The sequence below is a fragment of the Ursus maritimus genome, unplaced genomic scaffold, assembly GCF_017311325.1.
Source record: "Ursus maritimus isolate PB19 unplaced genomic scaffold, ASM1731132v1 scaffold_6, whole genome shotgun sequence".
Taxonomy (NCBI): domain Eukaryota; kingdom Metazoa; phylum Chordata; class Mammalia; order Carnivora; family Ursidae; genus Ursus; species Ursus maritimus.
In genome coordinates this window covers 47,376,882-47,400,806 of record NW_024426774.1, presented here as the reverse complement: position 1 = coordinate 47,400,806, position 23,925 = coordinate 47,376,882, and the positions used below count along the sequence as shown (strand labels likewise).

The window sequence follows — 23,925 nt, the reverse complement described above, 5'->3', positions numbered from 1 at the left end:
CAGCCATATATAATAACTGAATATTTTCAGCAGTAAGGTCTATGTAATTGGAAGATGGGAAAACACAAAATCTTCATGTCTTCAATTTAAGAGTGATATTTGAGATTTTAATTGCCTGCTTTGATATTACCATACTTGAATTACTTACTGGGTTTCAATGACCACACAAAAGTTATCTTATCTTGCGAACCACACAGTTCCTTCTGACTTTCGAAGATATGATGAAGTAGTACTTGTATTAGGTGTCTTTCTGCCATTGTAAGCTATACTATAGCTGTTTAATATGTGAAATCTAAATGTCACTTTTGACCCTGTGATACCTGAAATATGTTTCATGTATTTTCAAGTTTCTAGACAACAGTAATCTAACAGATTATTAAAGATAGTGAACAGTTGAATCACTATATTGTACACGTGAAACTAATATCACACTGTATGTTAACTGGAATTTAAATAAAAAGTGAAAAATAAAGAGAGTGAACTGGTTTGTGTTTCTGTTAAGTAGATGATATTGGAATATAGTCTTTGGTAAGAATGTTTATGTCTTAAAAAATAATTTGCTCTATCCTTTTCATTAGATAGCAAGTGATTTTTTGGAGAAACTAAATTTCATGTGAATGCTTGCATCGGAAAGCTTTTTTGACTTGAAAGGTTTGGGGCTTATACACACTATATAGTCAAGCTGTAGGAGAAATCATTCTCCTGGATCAGATTAAAGCTTCTAAAATACATGCTTTTAGTAGTAGTTGGAATGGAATTGCTTAAAGACCTGATGGCAGAATAAGCATTTGGGGTAGTGTTTTATTAACATATTTGTTAGTTCCTGTTCATTGTGGAAAGACGTACTTGATTAAAACCAAATATGGCCATGGAAGCCACTTCCTCACCTTCCTGCAGTTCAGGATATACGTATTTTGCGTGTATTTAGCTACGCTTTATTAAATTATTATTGCACTTAGTTTAAAATAAGGATTTAGGGGCGCCTGGGTGGCTCAGTCGTTTGGCGTCTGCCTTCGGCTCAGGGTGTGATCCTGGCGTTCTGGGATCGAGCCCCACATCAGGCTCCTCCATTGGAAGCCCACTTCTTCCTCTCCCACTCCCCTTGCTTGTGTTCCCTCTCTCGCTGGCTGTCTCTCTGTCAAATAAATAAATAAAATCTTAGAAAAAAAGAGGAAAAAAATAAAATAAGGATTTAAATTGCATTTAAAGAGATCGGTGAATGTTACTATTTGTGAAATGGAGCATTTTGTGTGCTGTTTATAAACATTATAAATCAGTAATTGGGAAAACTCTACTTTCTTAAGCTACTAATACCAGGAATAAAATATGAAAAATTAAAAACAGATGACCCATGACCCTGGGGACACAAATCTTTAAGTTGGAAAGCCCTTCTCTGTCCCAGAACTAAAACTACTGGACAGTCTTTTTCTTAGCTTTCCCATGGCGTGCAAGCTGGTTTGTGGTTCCCTTTGACGTTACTTGCTGTGTATCTGCCATTTCCTGCCCATTAACAAGGCAGGCACTGGGGCTTACTGTGAAGGGCTCAGCAGGCCAGGGAGAAATGACCCCTAACATCTGCTAAAATTCTTCTCCACCTTTTACATTTCATGTCCTTCAGTCATCTCATGATCCTTGCGCACCTCTTTGTGAAGTCTTACTTAGCAATTTCAGGGACAAGAAATCCTTGCACTTCCTTTTCCCCTGAGCTAATTCTCTGAAAAGGGATAGACTAACCTGAGCGACTATAAATCCAGAATTTGGGCAGGGGTAGGGATGGAGAGAGTTGTCCTCTCTGGGCGCTGTTCTATACCCTTCTTCAAGGCATCCAGGGCTGTCTGCAGCTCCATCACCCTCTTGTACGTTCACACTTCCCTTCCTATGGGAGAAGGTTGTGTCGATGACATCTCCACTATTCTTTTCTGTTGGTTGGAGAAGCATATCTTTGGCCTGTAGGTGTGGCTTGGATGAAGGAAGTACAAGGGGCTGCTCTCAGTTATATTCTAGGGAAGTGTTTGTTTTCTTGTAGTTCCATCCTGTTGCTGCACGTGAAGCAAAGCTTTCCTTGGTGCTTGCCCCATTGTTTAATCATTGGCACGTTTAGAATTTCTAACCTGACCTGTGGAGCAGAGAGGTTGAAACCACTTAGCTCATGATGAGTACCTATGTTGCCATGCTGCCTGGGTATCTGCCCATTTCTGTGAACATTTTTTTTTTTTTATCTGTCTTAAAGTTCTTCAGTAGAAATGTGTTACATTATCATTTACAAAGTTGAAGGGTCATAGCTCCAGCTAATTGACAGGCTTCCCAAAGTGAAGGCTCTAGTACCCAACACCTAGAGAACCTCAAAAGCAGGTTGCTCTCCCACCACTTTCCCTTCCCCCAGCCTCCTTTTTTGTGTACAGTGCTATGAGGAGAACATTCCTTCACAGGTCAATGGGCCCTATCAATTTGTTTAATTAATGGGCAACTTGAGGCAGAAATAAGAGGACATAATTTCTTCTCTTAGCACGTATTTGGATGCTGTTATGGACCGAATGTATGTGTACCTCAAAATTCATGTTGAAATGATAGTATTTAGAGGTAGGGCTTGTGGGAGGAGATTAGGTCATGAGTGTGGAGCTTCATGAATGGGACTAGTCCATTTCTAAGAGGCCAGAGAGCTTGCTTATTCTCTTTTTGCCATTTGAGGATCCAAGATGTCAGCTGTCTGTGACCAGAAGAGCACCCTCTCCAGTACATGACCATGCTGGCACCCTGATCTCAGACTTCCAGCTTCTAGAACTGTGAGAAATAAATTTTTGTTGTTGATAAGCCAGCCAGTTTATGGTATTTTGCTGTAGCAGCCCAAGCGAAGACAGATGCTTGCAATCTGAATGAAGGAAATCCTTATATTTAATTTCAAAATACATTCTCTCTTGATTTCCCTCCTTTACCTCTTCCTTACTTTGGGTCCATTTTTTTCATTGTACTCCCGTTCCAGCAGCTCTATGCTTGCAGAGCCACGGCAGGGAATCTTTAAATTAAAGTTTTAAATAGAAAACACTGAAAGGAAAATCTCAGGGCACCTGAATGGCTCCATTGGTTAAGCATCTGCCTTCAGCTCAGGTCATGATCCCAGGGTCCTAGGATCAAGTCCTGCGTCAGGCTCCTTGCTCAAGAGGGAGCCTGCTTCTCCCTCTGCCTCTCTCTCTCTGTCTCCCATGAATAAATATATAAAATCTTAAAAAAAAAAAAAGGAAAATCTCTACAATCATTAGTGACTAAGTACTGGCAACTTATGTTCTCAATCTTCCTTCACATTGTATTTTTTGTATTCTCAAGACGATTTTATATATATGCATGTGTGTGTTTGTGTGTATATATATATGTATACATTGCTGACACATTAAAAATAAAGTTTAAGGCATATGCAAACAAAGCATATGTGTTTTGGTGCAATAATGGTAATTTAGAAAGAGGGACTCAAGAGACAACTATTTGTAGTGTATTGTCTTTTCTTTGAGCCTTACCCAAACACACATGCTGTAAAACAAAACATTTATGAGACAATCAGGGTAATCTGAACACTGGATATTTGATGAATTAAATTTTTTAGGTGTGATAATGGTATTATAGTTTTCTTTAAGAACACTATCTTTTAGGGATACTAAAATACTTTGAAATGAAATGATAAGATAATGCCCAGGATCTGCTTCAAAATAATCTGGAGGGAAAGGAGAGCAAAGGGGTATAGAGGAAATATAATTGGTCATGAAATGATATCGGCAAATGGAGATTCATTACACCCTACTCTCATTTGAATGTTGAAATTTCCTATGAGAAAAAGTAACAAAACAAAACACAGGATGACAGACATATTTACTCTGACCCCAGTTATTTGGGCAAGATGAGTCTAGGTCTCACTCCCAAACTCCCCAGGCTTGCGGAGAGGAATGGAGATCAAATGTCCCAGGCCACCCCTTTGCGCACCTCAGCGGTAGTGGCCATGTGTCCCTGGAGCAGCAGTGCCTGTTTCAGCTGGCACACATCGTACAGATGAAAGCAGCCTGGGTGAATGACATGTTTCTCAATATACCTGGAGGAGAGGGCTACATGGAGCCTAACACCCACAGGGAGGCAGGAGGAGCCCTCACCCGCAGAGCCCATGTTCTCCAGGTGCCCCTGGGCCTTCTCGACAGGGGTCAAGGTATTCCATCCTACAAAGCTTCCCCATTTGGGCACCTGGAGCTGTGGAACCCACATGCTCGTGCTCGTGGTTTGCTTTCAGCCCCAAGGCTGGGTAGGGCACCATCAGCTCTGGGGCACTGCACGTTTCCTAGGATGAGCCAGCAGAGGCTCAAGTCTCTGTACTGTCCCCCATCCTTGGTACAGAGTGCCTCACTAGGCCTCTCTCCCCCATCATCACAGCCCAGTTTCCAGAACCATCTTGGGCCCCATGAGCAGCTCCCATTGCCATCCACAGGCAATGATGCTTGCATCAGCTGTCTGCCATCCGCTGGCCACCCAGCTTCCACGATTATTGGGACACAGTGCACACATGCTGCTCTCTCCCCTTTCTGGCCACCATGACCCAGTTTCTGCTCCCTCTACCCCACTGAGACTGCTCTGGTCAGCTCACCAGGCATCTGACAATCAGGTGCTACTTTCTAGAATGCAGCCACATTACCTCTGAGCTATATCAGAGGCTGCTCACCACATCTCCTGAATCCCTCCTCCTTGGCCCTGACATTTCCTCTGGGAGCCTCTGCTCCAATGGATGCTCCCTTGGGCCCCACTGCAGGCTCTTGAACACTTAGGACTGCCCTCCCCGCGCCTGGACACTCTCCTCAGGTGACTTGTGGCCTCACCTGATTTCCAGGCCTTCAGTTGCTTGCTCTGCCTTGACCAAGTCCTGTAGGCCAGTGCCCTTCTGTTCACTGTGCTACTTCAGGACTTGGGGGACTGCAGGGCATGGGGTCTGGCTTTCCTGGTGGCTAAGTAATACAATCCCAGCAAGTGAGGGAGAGCAAACACCTCACAGGGCAAACTTGGAGCAACGTAAGACAGAAGACAGGAAGGAGAGCAGGTGAATCTGCTCTCCATCCCTCCCTCAACCCGATGTAATGTTGCAGCCAGGCACGGTGTTTGTGAACAGTCTAACCAGAGACAGCACACATGGGCAGGTGGCTAGCTGTGTCTTGGTGAAGCAGTGGGCAACTCATTAAAACAAACCTTGTTTCTTCTCCTTCCCTGCCTAGTTTCCCTCCCCTCCCCTCACTCGCAGTACTTTGGGACTGCAACTACTATAAAGCACTAGCACTTCAGCTTCGCCTCTGATTCGGTTTTCTAAGTAACCTGAATTAAGACCCTACACCTCACCCAAACCAACCACCACTGACACAACTCATTCCCCAAACCGTATCTCCAAACCAGACTTCGTGCTGAGCTCCAGGACTCAGCCAGCTCCAACTGCCAAAGGCCATCTGCACTCAGACATTCTTACAAGCACCTCATATCCATTTCCAAAATGAAACTCACAGTTCTCCTTCCCAAACACGTACTCTTCTCCCTGTGTTTTAGGGGATGCCAAGATAAAAGACATCCTCTAGGAACTCTCAGTCTGTCTACAGTGGGTGACCAAGGGTAAACTGATGACTACAATGACAAGAGCTGCTTCCCAGTATGAAGCTGGCATGCATTATCTCTTTTAGCCTTCACGGCAACCCTGGAAGGCGTCATTCTTCCCATTCTGTTATTGAGAAAGCAAACCAAAAGTTAGAAACCTTGTCAAGGAACAAGACAACTAAATCCAAGCACACCTGGAAAAAATGTTCATATTCTCTGCTCCCTCCAGTACAGGAGCACCCAACAGGTCACAGGAATTGGAGATTTCCTAAGGTGTCAATGCCAGAGCTGTCCTAGTAAATGAACAGGATGTCAGCTGAGGTGGGGTGGGGCAGGAGGTGGCTGGCTGGCTTTCTGGGCAGGGGCAAGGGGCCTGAGAGAGCACAGGGTGGCAGAGCAACTGCAGGGATTCACTAAGGGAAGACCACCATGCACACGTGGACAAGTAGCCCCAAGAGAGGCTGGAGAGGTGGGCAGGACCCAAAACACAAATGGCCTTGTGTGCAATTCTAGTGCATTTAAATTTTAAGTTCTAGATACTTAGAGCAACTACTTTAGGATTTTATTTAAATTTCAAATTTTAGTTGGAAGAATCATTTCAGGAGTTAAAGCAGGGAATAACATGGCCCAGTTTAAATTCTGGAAAGGTCCCTCTGCTGTGAGTGGGAACCGGTTGACAGATGCATGGAGGTAGGGTGGCTGATCCTAAGTCCTAGCTCCCCTAACTCCATAAATAACTTAGGTGTCAAGCCCCTGGTCTAGCCCTTTTCCCCTTGTTCACAGTAACTTCCTGCATGTGAATGTGAGGGGCACACCGTTCCACTGGTCTCTACAGAGAGGGGCCCTCGAATCTGGCACAGCCAAAGCCTCCTCAGGATCCCTTCTCCTCCACTCCTGCTCTGAACCAAAAGGCCCAAGTCTCATTCTCAACACCACACGGAAAGCACTGAAGCAGAAGTTGCTTTAATCAAAGGGTGAAGTCCTCTATCAGGGGGACCTCACTGAACCTTTGGTGGTGGGGTCTCAGCCTACCCCCCACATGCCCTGAGGCCCCTCAGGAAGGAGGGAGCAGCTGAACAGCAAATCCTGGCAGAGGCCAAGGAATGGAAATAGGGGAACCCAAGTCAAGGGGCAGGGGTGGGCACTGACAGGTGGACGTGAAGCCGAACAGGGCAGGGACAGCTGTGCACACACAGTTCTACAATGGGGACTAGCTGAGGTGGCTGTGCATCGGGCAGAATGGCACGAGGAGGGCGGAGGGTAGAAGTGGATGGGGCGGAAGGAGCACTTAGGAGATGAGGCGACCATGAAGCTGGTGCAGCTGCTCCTGGGTCAGCACCAGCCGGTGTCGCTGTCCAAGGCCAGCGGCGCACGAGAAGATCACTTTGCCCATGTAGACAGTGTCGTCTTGCTGCTCTTCCTTGGCCTGGGAGTTGGCAAAGAGAAGAGGCCCCCAGGTCAGAGGCTCACCTGAGCTGTGTGCCCAACAGGGACCCTGAGCACTGAGACCAAGGCAGCTCCCACAAGACAGACTTTAGGGCTCCCAGACTATGGTGACCACATACTCCAAATCAGAACTGGGGTACATAGTCTGACAATGGAGTTTTGAGCCTCTCCTGGTGCCAATTCATAAAAGATGTTCAACTGCTAAAATACTGGAATTTCTGGAAGCACTGCAAGGACTCCTGAGTTGCTTACGAGATTTGGCCAGTTAACTCAGGATGTGCAGTTGTTGGACCTGAGACCCCAAAGGCCTCTTCATATTCTGGGGGAGAGGGGAAGGACCCACCTGAGGCCTCGATACTGCCTGAACTCCTCCCCATGCTCCCTCTTACCCTAAGGAAGGCTGACGAAGGGAAGGTGGCAAAGTCAGTGGGGACTGTGGCTCCAGGGCGCTGAGATACGGTCTCCTTAAGGACCTCATCCTGGCAAGGAGTAGAACAAGGGTTCATTTTGGGGACACCCCCAAGGCTAGCCCAAAATCTCCCTGGTTTCACAGGGACACTAATATCAGGAGGAGAGCAGGGACTTGGTCCTCTCTGTCACCATACTTTTGCTCTCACTCCAACCCCATCCCCACCCAACATCCTTACTTTACAGATACCTATCCTTTGAAGCCCAACTCAAACTCCACAGCCTCTGGGAAGCCATCCCCAACCATTCTACCCCACAGTGATCTCAGCACTGAAGAAGCTGTACCCAAACCCCACACTCTAAAAATGATCCCATGGGGCGCCTGGGTGGCTCAGGCATTAAACGTCTGCCTTCGGCCCAGGGTGTGATCCCGCCATTCTGGGATCGAGCCCTGCATCGGGCTCCTCCACTGGGAGCCTGCTTCCTCCTCTCCCACTCCCCCTGCTTGTGTTCCCTCTCTCGCTGGCTGTCTCTCTCTGTGTCAAATGAATAAATAAAATCTTTAAAAATAAATAAATAAAATAAATAAATAAATAATAAATAAATAAATAATAAAAATAAAATAAAAATGATCCCAGCTCAACCCATTTTGTTGATGAGACTGTGTCTTCTGTTTGCACCATGACAGTGAGCTTCTGAGGCAGGAACCCTGCCTTGCCCTCTACCTTCTCCCCAGTGGGCTGTCTAGCACAGGGCTGGGCCCACTGGAACTCTGGCAGTGCCTGTGGAAATGAATGTGCTAAGGGCTCCAGCAGGGAACGTTATGAAGCAAACTCTGTAGACTGAGGAAGGGCAGGGTCTGAGCTAACCTTGAGTTTCTCGATGGTGTCACTTAAGGACTTGAGCTGAGCCACCTGCTCCAGGAGTTGGGCCGACGGGCTCTTGGCAGCTGTGGGGAAGGAAGGCTAGTGAGGCTCACCAAGGCCCAGGCAGGCCGCTGTACTGGATTAAGGGTTAGGCGTGCAGATATTAGACCCTCTCGTGGAGCAGGTACATAAGAGAATGGGTGAATCAAGCAAACTGACCACTGAGGCCAGAAAGCAATGCTAGGAAGAGCCTCTACGGTATGGCAGCTGCCTGGGTAGGGGTTATATCCCCAGGGTAAAGAGAGGCGGTATGTTATACATCTCAGGGGTTGGTGGGTCCATACCAGGGCTGGAACGAGTGATATCTACTACGTGGGTGTGTGTGCTCAGTTGATTCAATGTCTCCAACAGCTGGCTGGTCTTACGATACAGCGCACCAGCTGCTAGCTCACTGTCAGGGCCCTCGTGAGGTGAGGGGGAGAGCTTTGCCACATGCAGAGGGGGCAGGGCTGCTAAAGATGCCTTCATCTGGGCTCCCTGTGGGGGGAAGAAGAGGAATGGTGGTAAGAGATGATAGAAGACCCTGCCATCTATCATCAGTGGGGCAGGTAGACTCCACCTGCGCCCCAGTCCTTCCTGTGACGCCCTCACCTTGAGGATGCTATTCTCATGCTGGAGCTGGGAGATGTGCAGCCTCATGGCCGAGATCTGCTGAAGCAGCAGTGGTGAGTCCTTCACCAGCCCGGGGCCTGGCACAGACCCTGGAGCCTGCCCAGGTGCACCGCCTGTGTGTACCAAGACAAATGTCATCAGCCGCAAGCGCAGAGGGTGGAAGATGGGCCCCAACCCTGCTCATCCCCTTTCTTATCCTCTCCCACCTCCAGTCCTGGTTGCTCCCAAGGAGGGAGTCTTTACCCTGCTCCCCCAGACCCACTTCCCACAACCCTGGTAACCCCTCGCCGAGGTGGCTCTCTACCTCGCTGCTGTTCTTCTGTGCTCGGGATTGCCCATGGGGGAGCAGGAAAAGAGGAGAGAGGAGTTAGATGATTTGGGGGCTAAGGGGCCACACCAGAGGAATCCTGGACATGACCTACAGGAAAACCCTTTCCTAACCATCACTCCCCCCTAACAAGACGCTGCCCTTGCCCTCTGCGCTGGAGGAAGAGCAAATATGTGCGAAAGAGGGGCGAGGTGTGAGGAAGAGTGGCAGTGGGGGTGCGTGCTGGAGGAAGCACTTGGGGCAGGAGGTGTTCCTGCTCCTTGCCTCACACTCCATCTCCAAGAAGGGCAGAGGGAACACTCCCGAGACCCTAAGACGTCTGCACCCTTGGTATTCTGCAGCAGCAAAGCTGAAGTTAAAGGTGCAGCCGCATTCCCTCCTCCTCAGGTTCCCCATTGTGCTGGGGTGAAAAACGCTCTTTTTTGGTGGGAAGTTTCATGAATCAGAACCAGTATCTGTTTAGAGAGCCTGTGCTATGACAACACAACGTGGTAACTCTGGAGACCCTTTGGCCAAAGAACAGCAGCCAACTGTACCACATGAGTCCAAAGCCAACAAGTACTCGGTCACCAACCAAGAACAAGAGGCACCAGCGAAGGGGGTTTTGTTGAGAACAAGACAGGCATAGCAGGGGAGCTCTAGAGATCCTGAGGGCTTCAGGGCAAGAAGTCTGTCTTCTGGAGGTAAGAAAGAAACTGAAAAACTACAGAGCAGACGAGAACTAACATGGCAGTGACCACCTCCTTGGTCCAGGAAAAGTGGGGAGACTGGGCCTCAGAACTAGAAAAACTCCAGGTAAGGAGCCCTGACCACACTAGAGACCAGGCAGAGGTCAGAACACAAGCCCCAAGTGGAACTGGGAGAACTCAGCAATGGAAGAGACAACCACACCACAGGGTAAAGTCACGTGAACTCAGTAGGGAGAAATACAAAGTGCAAGCAGAGGAGCAATCAAGAGCAAGCATCAGGCATGGCTGGATACAGCAGCAGAGTTAGTCTAATCTGCTGCAGGCTGATGACCCTCTGGGATATAGGGCTGGCACAGAAAGGCCAGACCCAAAAGGGACATCTGCTAGAGTATAACTGTTGTTCTAATTCTGAGCTCCACTGAAAAGCTGGTAATGCCCCACCTTGACCAGGGGGACTCTGTGCATATCTTCAGGAGAAGTAAAAACTTGGTAAAAAAGCTTTCATAGAGCGAAACTGGGCGAACACATTCCTGGCTGAACATCCAGTAAGCGGGGGGCAAAAGTCAAACTGAGGCAAAGACAGGAGGGAAGCCATTCAATCTCATCTGGGCCGACATTGCCTATCCCACTACACTCACCACCAGCAATGCCAGAGACCAGGGTAGCAATACCCGAGGGAGGGGGCCCCCGGAGCCCCTCGATTGTGCGCTTCGACTGGCTGTTCAGCCGCTGCTTTAGCTCTGCCTTCTCTGCCTCTAGCTGGTCAATGTCAGCCTGGAGTGCGTCCATCGTTTCCTCAAACTCTCTGTGAAAGAGAATCTGTGCTTGGGCAGCGTCCCTTCCCCAGAGCCCCCCTTCCCCACTTCTCAGGCCTGACAGGTCCTCGGAGTACCCCTGCTGGTGACGAGCCAGGAGCAGCACATGCTCCGCTGGGATGACACAGTGGGCTTGGCAGTGGGGAAGCAAAATGGCATCTGTTCCCCGGAAGGGGTCTCCCTCTGAGAGGGCCCGGGGAGGGGACGGGTTAGGAGGGACAGCAGCTGGCAGGAAGGAGGAGGGCAGTAACCAGGGACCCGGGGAAGGCGCCTGACTTCTCCTTCTTCCGCAGCAGTGCCTGCGTCTCCTCCAGCCGAGTCTGGACTTTCTCGATGCGCTCGTCTGCATCCTTGGCAGCGCTGTCCAGCTTCTTCTCCAGGAGACTCAGTCGCACATTGGCCTCACTCAGCTCCTCCCCCTGGACAAGGGCAGAGAGTGTCTGGTTCCCTTACATCCTCTCATGGGCCCCAAGAACCTGGGACAGACCACGAACTAGAAAGCTCCTAAGAGCCCGTAGGTGCTCCCCCTACTAATCACAGGTGCCACTTCTTCCCTTAACCCCCAACCCGTCTCAGTCCCAGGAGATCCCCAACACTCAGTGTTGTCCTATACCTCAGCAATATTTCCTGGCCCCCCAGACCCTGAGCCTACACTACACCCTCACCTTGATTTTCAGTGACTTCTTCAACTCCTTGATAACTGTCTCTCGATCTTCAAGCTTCAAGCCAAGGCCTTCAGCATCGGTGATCTCTGCACGAAGGGCTGCAGCCCTCAGCTCAACTGGAGGAGGCTAGGAGTCAGGTGGGAGCAGAAGGCAGGGATGGGGAGAGGAAGTCACCAAAGTCCTCCTTCCAGAGAGAGCTGGGTATAGGGAAAGCCTTGCCTTCCAAGCAGGGTGGTGCTCTCCGGATTCCCTTCTCCTGCCTCCCAGCCCTCCCACAACCAGCAGTAGCTCTGTAAGTCCGGCTCCTCTGGGATCCTCGAGCCCCTCTAAAGAGTTCCCTACCCACCTTGCTGGGGGGCCGCTCTGCATCATACTCGCCCTCCTGCATGGCTGTGGCCAGTTTGTTCATGGTACTGATGAGAATGTTGCTTGACTGGCGCAGACACTCATAGGGGCTGCTGGAGGGGGTCCCGTAGATCTGCAGGAGCAAGGGCAGCAGTGAAGATCCCATACTTGCCACATGACTCCATCACCACCACCTCCACCCAGCCGTCCAGGCCCACCTGCTCGCTTGCTTTGAAAGCCAGCTCCTCCAGGGCAGCCACAGGCAGTCCCTCATTCTCTGCCAGCGGGGCAATGAGCTGGGCAGCAGCAGCTGCCACCTCCTGCAGCACAGCTACCACCCATGTCAAGTGTTTCCTGCAGTCTAGGAGCGTGTCCGACACCTGTGCGACAGTCCAGAGTCAGGAGCCCACCCTGGGTCCCACGCCACAGCTCCCAGCTACCTCAAGACCATTCTTGTTCCCCGACCAGAGGCAGATCGCAACACTCGAGGCCCCTCCTGGTTCTACTCAGCTTCCTTTCCTTCCCCCTTCGCTGCCCTAAACCTGTGGTCCAAAGGCCAGTGCAGCTGGGATCCCAGGAGCATCTGTCCCTGGCATTCGCCTTCGGATCTTCTTGCAGAACTGGCGGATGTCACTGCATGATGTTTCCAGGTCCCGGAGTAGGAGGGCAATATCTGAAGCCTCCTGGCCACCCTACTCAGGGAACAGGAAATAGATGGGGAACCAACACAGCATCAGGGCAGGAGGTGAGGAGGTGGGGACTAATGAGGAAGAGGAGGTCAAAGAGATCCGGCTGTGCTCTCACCTGCAAGAAGGCACGCAGCCGTCCCACCTCCACGCTCATGCAGTCCAGGGCACTCTGGGTGAACTGTAAGGAAAGATGCCTGTGGTTGTCAGCTCCCAACAGGAGCCCTTCTGCCCCATCGCCATTTCTAAGTAGTCCCCACCCTCCACCAACAAAGATGTCGGTTCTCCACCTTCCCCGATCTGACTGTTCCAGTCTTATGGGACACCCCTTGAAGGCCAGATCTCTTGACCTGATGTCCTCCACTGCTGATCTCTACAGGGGGCTCAACCACTGGCCCAGACACCTCACCTTAATGTGGTCAGCCAGCTGCATGGTACTGTCCTCGGGCTGTTCGGCAAGATGGATACTATACAGATGCTGAGGAGAAATGACAGAGAGACAGCCTTTAGATGCTGGAAGGATAGAGAATTCTTCCCAAACTGCAACTTGAGCACCGGTCATCCTAGGACTCTGGAGGTGTAAGAGAATCTGAGACCCCAAGGCACTGCATCCTCAGGCAAACTCCTTTAGGGGCAAGCCAAGCCTTAAGCAGCCGGCCTAGGACCCACAACCTTGGCCACGCTGGCAACAGCCCCAGCAGGAGAAACCTTCCCTCCCTGCTGTGCCAAGCCGAATTCTCGCCGCCGACCTGGTAGTATTTGATGGCCTTGGTGAGAGGCTCTACGTTGACAGTCTCGTCCAGCTGATCCTTGTGTAACAGCTCAATGAGGAAATCCAAGGAGCGCTCATGGGCACTCATCTCAGGGTAGAGGCTGCCAACCTTCTTATACACGTCCACGTTGCACTGAGAGAGGGCGCTAGAGACCAGAGAACGGTTTTCTGAGGCCAAGGCCTGCCAGGCAATCTCAGTTCCACCCAATCTTGGCCCTGTGGTCTCAGACCAGGGGCCAGGGGGTCACTCACTGCTCATAGCGGTGGAGTGTGGCCTGCAACAGACTCAGCGAGTACACCAGCCCAGCAGCAAAGCTCAGCTGCTCCCCTGCAGCTCCTCGGAGCCCGGGCCGCTCCGAACAGTTTTCACTTAGTTCAAACTTCTCCTGGGCCTGCTTCCGGATCAGCTCTGCCTGTGGGAAGAAGCACCAGGGACCTGGGGCTCAGAGCAGAGGATGGAGAACACAGACTCAGGAACACAGGACACAAACTAAGCAACTAGGTGGGGCGGGGCGGGGGCGGGGAGAGACACACACATGGACACACAGAGGAGGAAAACAGAAACAGCTCTTAGATGGGGAGGGAGTCTCACCTAGGGAACGGATAATGCTGTGATTATTGGCGGTTGTGAGGATTAGGGATGTGGAGAAGAAAAGGTAGTGAACCAGTGGGACCGAGCTCTTTCCTGCCTTAAAGCTACTGCTTCTGCTACCCTTTTACCTGAATTCTATCCTGACGGTTATCCCCCAACTAGCTCCTAATCATCTTCTGGGTCTCAGTTCAAATGTTCTTCCTCCAGTGCCACCCTTCCACCTAAATCAGAGCCCCAACGGTGCTGTTTCAGAGAAGCCACCTGCCCGTCACAGCCCAGCGTCTGTAATACACATCCACCTGCGACTTAGTTAACTACCTTCCTCCACTCCACGATCAACCCTCTGTGAGCAGGGACACCGACTGCGATCCTCACTCGGCATCCTCCAGGCCTGCTACACAGCAAGCTCAAAAGAGTCTTCCTGTTGAACACGGGATTAGTCTGATTGGTCATACCTTGCAAATGAGACGAGGCATGAGCAGCAGCACCAGGACGCAGTCATGGTCCCCACCCGGCCGAAGGAAGCTGTCGGGCATGAAGGCTGTCAGCAGGGACATGTGCCGGTTGGCCTGGGCCACCTCCATCTGCCTCAATTCCATCTCAATTGCCTGTGAGGTGGACAGGTAGGTGGGCTCTCAGCCAGGCTGGAGAGAGCCTCGGAACTAACATGCCTTGTTCCACCAGGTCCCCTACTTCTGGGACAAGCCTAGGCCAAGAGGCTTCCAGACCCCCAAGCAAAGCATCCCCTCTCCTCCAGCCACATGAAGTCCAGATCAGCCTACAGCCACACCCAGGCTGGATCCCCAACACTCCCCACTCTCTGGCCTAACCACTGTCCTGACCTTGGCATGAGCCTTAGTCTCAGCAAACTTGATTTTGAAGTCAAAAGTCTCTGGGGGTGGCTGCTGCTGCCTCTCCACAGATGCTTCTTGCTGGTTGGTCAGTTCGCGATTCACGTCCTGGGAGGAGAAACAGACGATGAGGCACAGCTGAGTCACTAGGGAGCCCAGGGTGACTACGCGTGGACAGGAGGGGGTACACGGGCACCTGAAGGTGGGCGGTCAGCTGGCGGTACTTCTTTATGGTTTGCTGGTAGTCTGCGACCGTCTCCTGAGCTGCCTCCACACGCTTCTGGGCCTCCCGGACCCGTGCACCCGCCATGTCCAGCTGCTCCCGCAGCTCCAGTTCCGTCTCTCGAGCATTCTCCTGCAGCTCATCGTTCATCTCATTCATCGCTTCCTGGGAGGCCACAAGGCAGCAGGGCAAAGGAAAGGCAGAGTCAGGGTGGCAGGTCAGGGTGGGGCCACTCACCACAGCCTGCTCAAAGGTCAGGAGTCATGCCAGTCCCTCTTTCAGCAAGTGCCTTCCAAATACCCTCCATCAGGGTGGTAAGTCAGGGGTCTATCCTCTTACCAAGTCCCCCACGGTCTCTCTCAATTCTCGCACTTTCTCCTCTAGATTCAGGTTCCGGTCTGTTAGCATTTCCACCATCTCCTCAGCACCCAGAGCAGCGTCCACCTGCGTTACAGGGAGGGAACAGGGAGAAGGGCTGCCAAAAGGTACCTGGAAAGAGGCAACACCAACCTCAGAGGAGAGGGGTCCCCTGGGCCAGGGCCTGGGCTCCCCTGACCTGCTCCTTGAGCTCATCGATGGTGCTCTCTGCCTGACTTAGCTCCTCCTGCAGACGCTCCCGCTGCTGCCTCACAACCTCCAGCTCTTGGTTTTTCTTTTCCATGAGCTTCTGGAGTTTCACATGCTCCTGCTTCTCTGAGGAAGAAAGATCCCGCATCCTGCGGGGAAGCAGGGAAGGGAGAAGGGAGAAAGGATGTCTGAGTCACTGGCGGTGGCCGCTCTAATACATCTACAGACAGGAGAGTGAGCCCAGGAGCCAAGCAGGGAGGTGACCCTACCTCACTAGGGCATCCTTCAGGCGGGCGTTCTGCTCCTCGAGCTGCTTGAGCTGGTAACTGGACGCTGCCCCGTCTGAGCCTGGGGAAGACCATGAACATTTTCAGACACGGTTCCAACCCCACTGTCTGGCCCCCAGCAGCTCCTGGCCCCTTACCCTTCTCTTCAATCTCCGCTTTGAGGATCTCTAAGTCAGTGGTGAGCTCATCCACACGTTCCTTCAACGCCTCCACCTCCTGCTGCAGGGACTCAGCCCGCTCTTCAGCCATCTCCTTGTCCAGGGTGGCCATCTCGATGGCATCGGCAGTGTCAGCCATCTCCTCCATGTAGCGCTCCTTCGCCTCCAGTGCCTCCTTGGCTTCCTGAGGGGTGGAGGTTGGTGGGAGTGCAAGCAGAGACACGCCTCATGCACCCTTTTGCACAGGCTATTCCAGGCTCTGGCCTAGTGTCCAGTGCACCGGCTTGGGTCCTAAGCAACTCAGCTCCCTCGTTCCCCCCAAGTCCCACCTTCCGCGCCTCCTTGAGGCGTCGCTGCAGGTCCGCCTGCTGCTCCTGCATCTTGCTCTTCCATTCTTGCACCTGCTCCAGCTGGATCTTATGTTTCTCCAGCTCTTTTAGTTTTGCCTTGTCTTCTGCCCGTTTCAACCGCAGGGTCTCCAGTTTCTCCTCCAGGTCCCGCACCTGGGCCCTCAGCCCCTCCTCCTCCTGCAAAGGAGAGACCTCTCAGTAGGTGCATAGCCTCCCCCTCCTCCCCACCAAGGCTGAGCTGGAGCAAAAGGACAGGAATGTATGCAAACATCATTCCGGCCCCAGGGTCAAAAGCAAAAGTGGCCTATGAGCACGTGAGAAAGGACGGGTGCATAAGGGGAAAATGTGGAAGAAAAGCAGAAAAGAAAGGGTAGCTGAGTGAACGGCAGAACCATACTCTACATCCCCACCCTTCAGAGCCAAATTCTGGGTCTCCCCCAACCATGGAAAATTTCTAAGATCCTGCCTGGGGTCACAGGCTCCCCTATGTCTTGGTTCTTCTTCACTCCAACCCCAGTCCTTACCTTGGAAGGGGAAGGCAGTGGGGGTGCCGCTCCAGGAGAGGTGAGAGCCGGTGTGGGGATGATGGGTGCTGCCAGCGGAGTCTGAGCCGGGGTGCTGGGCTCACTGCTGCTCAGCTCACCTGCTGATGCTGAGCCAGAGGGGCCCAGGGAGCTACTGGCCCCAGCCACCCCAGTACTGGCTGGGCGGGTGGGCTATTCAGAGAGGGCAGAGGAAGGCCAGAAAAAGAACATGGGTGGTGAGAAAGGCAGAATATGAGAATCCACCAAGGGAAGGAGACAGAGAAGGAAAAAGGCAGTGAGAGAGTATCAAAGCACAGTGAGAACAGAGAAGCAGAGTGAAGGGGAGAGGAAAAATGACACAGAGTCAGAGACAGTGACAAAGGATGGGGGAGGCAGGAGGCGGGCAGAGGAGAGAGGGAGGAAGTGATAGAAGACGTAAGATTATAATGCTTCTCCCTTGGCACTGACCCCATATTCCTCCCAGCTCTGGCACTACCCCCTTAGAGCAGAATCCCTTACTCCCCAAACCTCCCCTCTGTGACCCAGTTGTGATCATTCTAGCAATTTCTTAATACTCCCAGTCCTATCGTTGTTCTGGGCCTGTACTCTCCTCCCCCAGGAAGAAAAAGTGCCTCAATGTCATTCCCAGAGCAAAAGAACAAATTGGAGTTTGTTCTCTAACTTTCATGTTCCCAGAGAAGGCTGGGCTAAAAGTAGGGGTACCAAGCTCTGTATCCCACTCTTTGGGAGTTGAGCTAATTCTCCCTCCCTTGATCTACTTTAGGGACCTTTCAGGTAAAAGGGCCAAAGTGGAAGTTGTACTCCTAGGCTCCCCCTTGAAACATGGTCAGTACAGCTGACCTTCTGTCATCTCCCTCCCCCAAGACAAAGGGGCTCTAACCAGGCAACATTTACCCAGGCCCCCATGGGGCTGGGGCAGAGCTCCCTGAAGCCCCAGGCCCTGGAGAAGACAGGCCTGCCCAGTGCTCTCCCTTGCAGTACGGAGCCCTGAAGCTCTCCTGATGGGCTGACACTCAGAGATCACATGCTACCCACAGATAACCCCAGGTCCTTATCCCCTGACACTGACACTGCCAAGTTGTTCTTCGCCTTTCTTCCAACTTCCACTCCCAGTCATGCATCAAAAAACTAGTCAAAATGCTCTTCTTCAAGAAAGCTAGCCCTGATTGACCACAACCATTCTTGTTTCTCTTCTGCACTCAGGCTACTGGCTCAGACAATCTCCTAAGAGCCAGAAGTCATTTTCCCAGGAGAGGCTTGCCACCACCCTCAGTCCCCACACTCCTCTGAAAAAGAAGACCCAGGATGCACTGCGACCACCTTTAACTTGTTCACACACATGCCCACACACATGCACATGCCTGAAATGTGAGTCCATACTCAGCAGTGGCTTGTACAGAGGCCTTTATTTTTCTCACCTTGGGCCGCCGAGTTGTGGTCTGGACAGGCAACAGGAGCCAGAGGAGGAGGAGGAGTCAGGAAAGAAAGGATAATGGCAGAAAGACAGACAGCAGAAGGGACAGTAATGAGAGCAGAAGAAGTACCAGGAATGGGGTTACACTTAACTGCCTCCCCGCTCCCATTCCCACCCCATCCCCTTTTCCCTCCAGTCAATCACCTTGTTTCTACTCCAGGACCTCAGAATCCTATTCCCCATTTGTTGCTTGTCCCACTTATGCCCAACCCTTGCAGATCTCACACCTTCAAACACCCTAAAAATCCCAGAAATCCCCATCTCCTAGGCTGAGCCACAGGAGACCAAAGGCAGCAGCTGGTGGAGGTCCCTGGAGACGGTCCTTCTTACACTCCAGCCCAGAGCCAGAGGCCCCGCCCACCCACCACTCCCAAGGACTTTCCCAGGTCAGCCCCTTCCTCCAAGTGCCAGACTCCACAGAAGACCCCCTAGAAATAACATGTGAGCAGAGTGATGCTAGAAGCCCAGAAGTGAGTGATATGACCCCAGCAGGGGGGCTCAAGCCCCCTAGGCAAACCAGTGCTGCTGTCCTCCCTACCCTATCCCCTCCCCCAGGGCCAGATCCTGCAGCAGTCCCCATCCCTAGGGCAGAGGGCTCAGGTGTCAGGACCATGAATACTGCATTAACCAGAAGCCCAGAGCTCAGCAAAGTAACCCCACCCAAGCTGCAAGAAAGGACATGGGGGTGGGCAGCAGCATAGAGAAACTAGTGCCCTAAACAAAAATAGATGATTAATCCCAAGTTCCAAATTGTGTTCCTGCTACCCAGTATCTTACAGCAAAACAGCAAAAACATATTTAGCTTGGACTCTACCTCTAGGAGACACTGAGTCCAAGGAGATCAAACCCCACCCCTCCTACCCTGAGCTAAGCCTCCATAGCTGTTCTATGGTCCCCATAGAACTATTCTAGGGTCTCCATCCCACCCTGGAAAAGCCCTTTAATACAAACCCTGGTGGAGAAGGGATGCTGGGAGTACAACCGAGAGGCATCCTAGCAAAGGATAAGGGTGAGGTCGGCCTGCTAGAGGCATGAAGACACTGGGACCTGCTTCCCCACATCCTCTCACAGGAAACTCCCAGAGCCAGTTTGCAGCAAAAGCTGACTAAAGCCCAAGGCTGTGAGGCCACTGGGTACGAGGCCCAGAACACACAGTCAGAGCCCAGAGCAGGGGGCAAATGCCCAGGGTGTGGGGCATGGCAGTGACACACACCTCTCCCTGGCCCCCACCTTCATCCCCACCCTCCTCCCCCAACCAGGTAGACAGATGAAGTCAATCAGCCCCCACCCCCACCCCAGGAGGCTGCTGCCACCATCGCCCTGGCAACCCGGCAGCAGGACCAGAGCAAGCAAGAGTACCTTTCGGGCTGTCGGTGCCTGTCTCATCATTGCAGAAAACCAAAGAAAGCCAGGAGAGGAAAGAGAAGGAGGGACAGAGGAGGATGGACAAACACACAGAGGAAGGACAGACGAAGGGAGGGAGGGAAAGAGACCGAACAGAGGGAAAGGCGGCGGAGACAGGAGATTAGTGCATCAAATCCCAACAATGCAGCCTCAGCTTCCCGGCAGGCCGGCTGCCCAGCCCGCAAACGGCTGTGGCTCAGACGCAGAAGTCCCCCGCAGGTGCGCAGTGGGACAGCCAGGCTCCGGCAGGCACTGGAGAGGCGCCCGGCCCAGTTCACCAGCTAAGGCTGATGGCAGCCTCAGTGGCCGCAGCACCAGCTCCACCTGACGTCATGCACCCACCCTCCTCTGATCCGTGGGGGTGGAGCCACTGCTCCTCGGTCACCTAGCAACCGCCGGGCTCTGCCGGCTCCTCCTCCTCCACATGACTGGACAAAGTCCTGCGCAGAACCCGCCCTGCTTCTTCCTCCATAGAACAGGTTCTGACTCCTCCTACCCTTCCCTCCCACCCCCAATCCCCAAGAGTCTGCTCCAAGAAACTGGGCTAGGGGCCATCCCAGAAATGGTACTCTCCAGGGCCGGGGCATGACTGGGCAGGGCCACGGAGCCTCACTGCTCCACCAGCCTCTCATACACTCCCCTCCGCCCACAGCCCCATCAACTTCACTTGTCTCATACACACGGACAACGCCCTGACGGTTGGTCTCTCATGAGGCACACGCACCCAGAATACCCCTCCTGTGACAGCATCCGCTCTGAGGGGCACACAATGACACTAAGAAACCCTGGGGAACATTCAGCAGCAGCTCTAATGGCAGTGTTTGGCTCCTCTCCCAAACCTCCCCTGGTTGCTGGCAGATTAAAGCCTGTCTCTAAAGACCTTCCAGAAGGGCCCGGGCACCTTGCAGCGACATCTGGGTTCTCTTCTGCTCTCCTCCTCAAAGTTCCTTTTTTTTTTTTTTTTAAGGTTCTGGTGCTAGCTCCCTCTTCCCCCCAGGTGGTGAGAACACAGCCCTGGGCTAAATGGTCTGCTGTGAGAGAACCACTGGAGAGGAAGACCTTGCTGGGGACTTGACTATTTGACCAGCACTTTGCACGCGAGCAAAGAAGGCCCTGTATCGCAGCACAGGTAGCCTAGGCCGGGCTTTGCCACACTTCCCCAGGCAGCTGCCAAAACCCCTGCTTCCGGACATAGCTCAGGCCCCGCCCAGGCTCAGGTCCGCCTGTGGCGAGAACTCCTCCATGGATATCAGACTGCAGGTCCGTGCTCTTCTCTATTCAGAGGCCTGAGGCAAGACTGGGAGCCCAACCAGGAGACAAGAATCCAGGGAAGAAGCCAAGTTTCTATAACCTTGTAATGGGTTCAGCATCCTTTAGAGCATTATTCTCCTTCTTACATCCCCACTCCCACCTGAGCAGGACCTCAAAGCAAATACCAGAATGTGGTCTCTTCCATGGCAAGACTCCAGAGTGAGGACCCATCAACAACCAGGAGTTGAAAAGATGTTTTCCTTTCCCCACCCACTGCCCCAATCCAGTAGCTCTCCATGCAGGTCAGAAGGGCCTGAGACAACTGGTGACAAGGAAATCACAAAACCATACATGTGGCACAGGACATACAGGTCAGACAGGCACATGCAGGTCAGAGACAGCTTGGGCACAGGCCCGAGGCAAGGGCTGGTGTGAGGAAGTGGTCAAGGCAGTGACTTAAGGGTTTAAAAAGAGTCTGGGGGTGGCCCAGTTGAGTCCCACACAATGACGGCTGATGGAAGGCTGCCAAGGGTGGGAGCTGGGCCTCAGGCACAGCACCAGAGGCAGGAAGAGGCAGGGAAAGACTGATGGAGAGCAGAGCGAGGGTGGGCATCCATGGCTAGCGCCCGTATAGAAACAAACACACAGACTCTTAGGCTTTCCAACTCAGGACTGTTCTTCCTGTGCTCTGCTCCCTGGCCTCCTGCCTCCTTGCCCAATCATCTCATTTGGTACTTTCTCCACTCCCAACCTCCCAGTGTTTCCTTCCACTGCCCCCAAACTCAGACTGAAAACCCAGTGTAACTCAGTAAATTCCCTACTCCATGCTGCTGCTTTACATTTACAGTCGAAATGCTTGGAGCCTCTGACTAGAAGTGCTAAGGCAGTGGGGAAGGGGACAAGTAGGTGCAGAGGTCATCTCTAATAAGTGCCACCTGAGCCTGGACACTGAGCATGATGTCCTTGCATCCCTCAAAGGAACCTGAAAGCCAAGGCCACCATTTCCTCTGGCCATCCCAGCCCCAAGGTCACACAAACATGCATGCAGCAGCCCAAGGACATGCAGGACAGCTGGGGAGGGGGCTCCTGGCCCTCAGCCACCCAGGCACAAATAGTAAACACACCACCTTCTTAGGCTTCAGTCCCCGCTGCATGAGGAGTAGGAAAGGGCAGAGTTAGAGAACAGACATCACAGTGTGCTAGCTGGCCAGACATCCTGGGTGGGGGGTGTTAAGACCAACTCAGGTATACACAGGTAAAGGGTAGAGTCAGGTCACTGCCAACTCCTGGGTAAGTGAGATGAGGGGTCCCTCAAGGATCAGCTTCCAGGATGTCTACACCCTGACCCAAAGAAGCTGGAGGGTCTGAATCCCCACCTCAGACACCCTGCGCAGAGCAGTGGAGGAGAATTAAAATGGGCCCTCGGCATGCAGCCTAAAACAGGCAGCAGTAGCCCTTACCATTCACTTGTGAACAGGAGAGCTCCTTCTTCTTCTAGCTCTCACCTTACCCCTACCCTCCGACCTTTAAGATCCTGGAAGCCTTGGGTACCAAAAGGTAGGAAGCTGGCAACAACACTACTAGGGTCACACATGTCTTTCCTATCATCCCTAGCCTTGCCTCCATGACCCTAAACTTCTGGGCCCTAACAGTTCTTCCTTGCTACCACCTTTACCCCTAAAGCAGCAACTCATAACCAGAAAGCTTCCTTCTGAGGGAGGTTGGAGACTGGAAGGCTTAACTCCGTTTACTCACCTACTATTTCTACCTGCCTAGCAGTGGTCTCCCTCCTCTTTCTCCTTTCCCTCTTTCTCTTACTCTCCACTCCCACCCCCAACCACTCACCAGTTTGCTGGTCTTTGCAGTTGAGTCTGTTCCCTCTGTAGAAAGCAAGCAGAAACAAAGTGTGTGTTTGTATAGAGGGGTGGGGGCAGAGACCATCGTGGTGAGGTAGAAAAGACGTAACAAGGGAATATGGCGGTGATGGAAAAATCTCAGGAACCACTGTGGCCCTGTATTCTGGGGAGAAGTCCTGGGGACTCCTGGATGTGGGAAGGCAACTTAACTGGGTGGCTGTTACCTCTTTTGAGGACCTTTGAGGCAGAAGAATCAGGTGTCTCTGGGGAAGTAGTATCTGCTCCATCTTCAAATACCTGGATCTGAGGCCAGAGAACAGACTCAATATAGCCAGATCAAGGATGACTGTGATCTGGGCCACTCCCCACGTGCCGAGCAAGCCTGGGGTACAGGGCAGCTCACAAAAGGATGGACATAAGGATGGATCACCAATCTCCCCTCCCCCACTACCTCCCACTCTCTCAACCAGAGACGTACACTCATGCACAGGAAAAGGGAGCCCCCCACAAAAGCTGCACAAGCAACAGAGCACGTGCACGTGCACACACTCAGAACAGCGCATAGGTACCTGGGACTGACGCACAAAGATGCCATGCCCTTCATCACAAGTGAAGTACTTCCTGCCTTGGACAGTTCCATCATTCTTGCCCTTTGCTTCATCCAGGATCACGCCGACCCATTTGCCAGTGGCAAAGAGAGTGGCTCCTACATAGGCCACAGTGCCTCGGTGGCCTTTTCCAATCACCTCCACACGGGAGCCCACTCGCAGAGGCCGGGCGCTTGCCTCTGCGCTCATTCTGCTGCCACTGGGCGTCTGAAAGAAAGACACGTGCAAACATACGCAGTTAAAGGCCTCAGGTTGAGGGTGTCATCCCAATGCACCAGAAAGGCCCCAGTCAGCATCCTGGACTGAAAAAGGACAAGAAGTCACTTCCCTGAACCCCATGTTCAGGGTGAAGTGGACCCCAAATTCCCTTTTGAAAAATACCAGTGATGTTCTAAGACTTCTCCGAACTCCTCTGGAATCTGCCACAATTTTTAAGAGTTTATATTTAAATTTTATAACAAAT

The 23,925-nt window shown here is 52.2% G+C and overlaps 1 protein-coding gene across 7 annotated transcripts in view; it reads right to left on the bottom strand.

Annotated features, from left to right (window-relative positions):
* Positions 1 to 6,551: 6,551 nt before the first annotated feature.
* The window catches only part of DCTN1 (dynactin subunit 1), a 29,798-nt gene continuing 12,424 nt past the window's right edge, over positions 6,552 to 23,925 (bottom strand). The window contains exons 2-31 of one of the 7 annotated variants that reach the window (XM_040623301.1): positions 23,424 to 23,669; positions 23,079 to 23,157; positions 22,844 to 22,878; positions 18,288 to 18,308; positions 16,849 to 17,040; positions 16,304 to 16,501; positions 15,954 to 16,158; positions 15,799 to 15,877; positions 15,519 to 15,678; positions 15,302 to 15,406; positions 14,936 to 15,127; positions 14,731 to 14,847; positions 14,344 to 14,496; positions 13,549 to 13,709; positions 13,274 to 13,442; positions 12,934 to 13,002; positions 12,643 to 12,705; positions 12,381 to 12,530; positions 12,057 to 12,218; positions 11,840 to 11,971; positions 11,494 to 11,619; positions 11,105 to 11,247; positions 10,652 to 10,818; positions 9,301 to 9,315; positions 8,976 to 9,109; positions 8,669 to 8,861; positions 8,328 to 8,407; positions 8,103 to 8,240; positions 7,440 to 7,529; positions 6,552 to 7,030 (exon numbers count right to left, since the gene is read on the bottom strand). In XM_040623301.1, coding sequence (XP_040479235.1) covers positions 6,893 to 7,030; positions 7,440 to 7,529; positions 8,103 to 8,240; positions 8,328 to 8,407; positions 8,669 to 8,861; positions 8,976 to 9,109; positions 9,301 to 9,315; positions 10,652 to 10,818; positions 11,105 to 11,247; positions 11,494 to 11,619; positions 11,840 to 11,971; positions 12,057 to 12,218; positions 12,381 to 12,530; positions 12,643 to 12,705; positions 12,934 to 13,002; positions 13,274 to 13,442; positions 13,549 to 13,709; positions 14,344 to 14,496; positions 14,731 to 14,847; positions 14,936 to 15,127; positions 15,302 to 15,406; positions 15,519 to 15,678; positions 15,799 to 15,877; positions 15,954 to 16,158; positions 16,304 to 16,501; positions 16,849 to 17,040; positions 18,288 to 18,308; positions 22,844 to 22,878; positions 23,079 to 23,157; positions 23,424 to 23,651 — 3,894 coding nt within the window. In that variant the 5' untranslated portion in view covers positions 23,652 to 23,669 and the 3' untranslated portion in view covers positions 6,552 to 6,892. The remainder of the gene's footprint in view (positions 7,031 to 7,439; positions 7,530 to 8,102; positions 8,241 to 8,327; positions 8,408 to 8,668; positions 8,862 to 8,975; positions 9,110 to 9,300; positions 9,316 to 10,651; positions 10,819 to 11,104; positions 11,248 to 11,493; positions 11,620 to 11,839; positions 11,972 to 12,056; positions 12,219 to 12,380; positions 12,531 to 12,642; positions 12,706 to 12,933; positions 13,003 to 13,273; positions 13,443 to 13,548; positions 13,710 to 14,343; positions 14,497 to 14,730; positions 14,848 to 14,935; positions 15,128 to 15,301; positions 15,407 to 15,518; positions 15,679 to 15,798; positions 15,878 to 15,953; positions 16,159 to 16,303; positions 16,502 to 16,848; positions 17,041 to 18,287; positions 18,309 to 22,843; positions 22,879 to 23,078; positions 23,158 to 23,423; positions 23,670 to 23,925) is intronic. The other 6 variants (XM_040623305.1, XM_040623302.1, XM_040623304.1 and 3 more) reach the window with 6 other exon arrangements.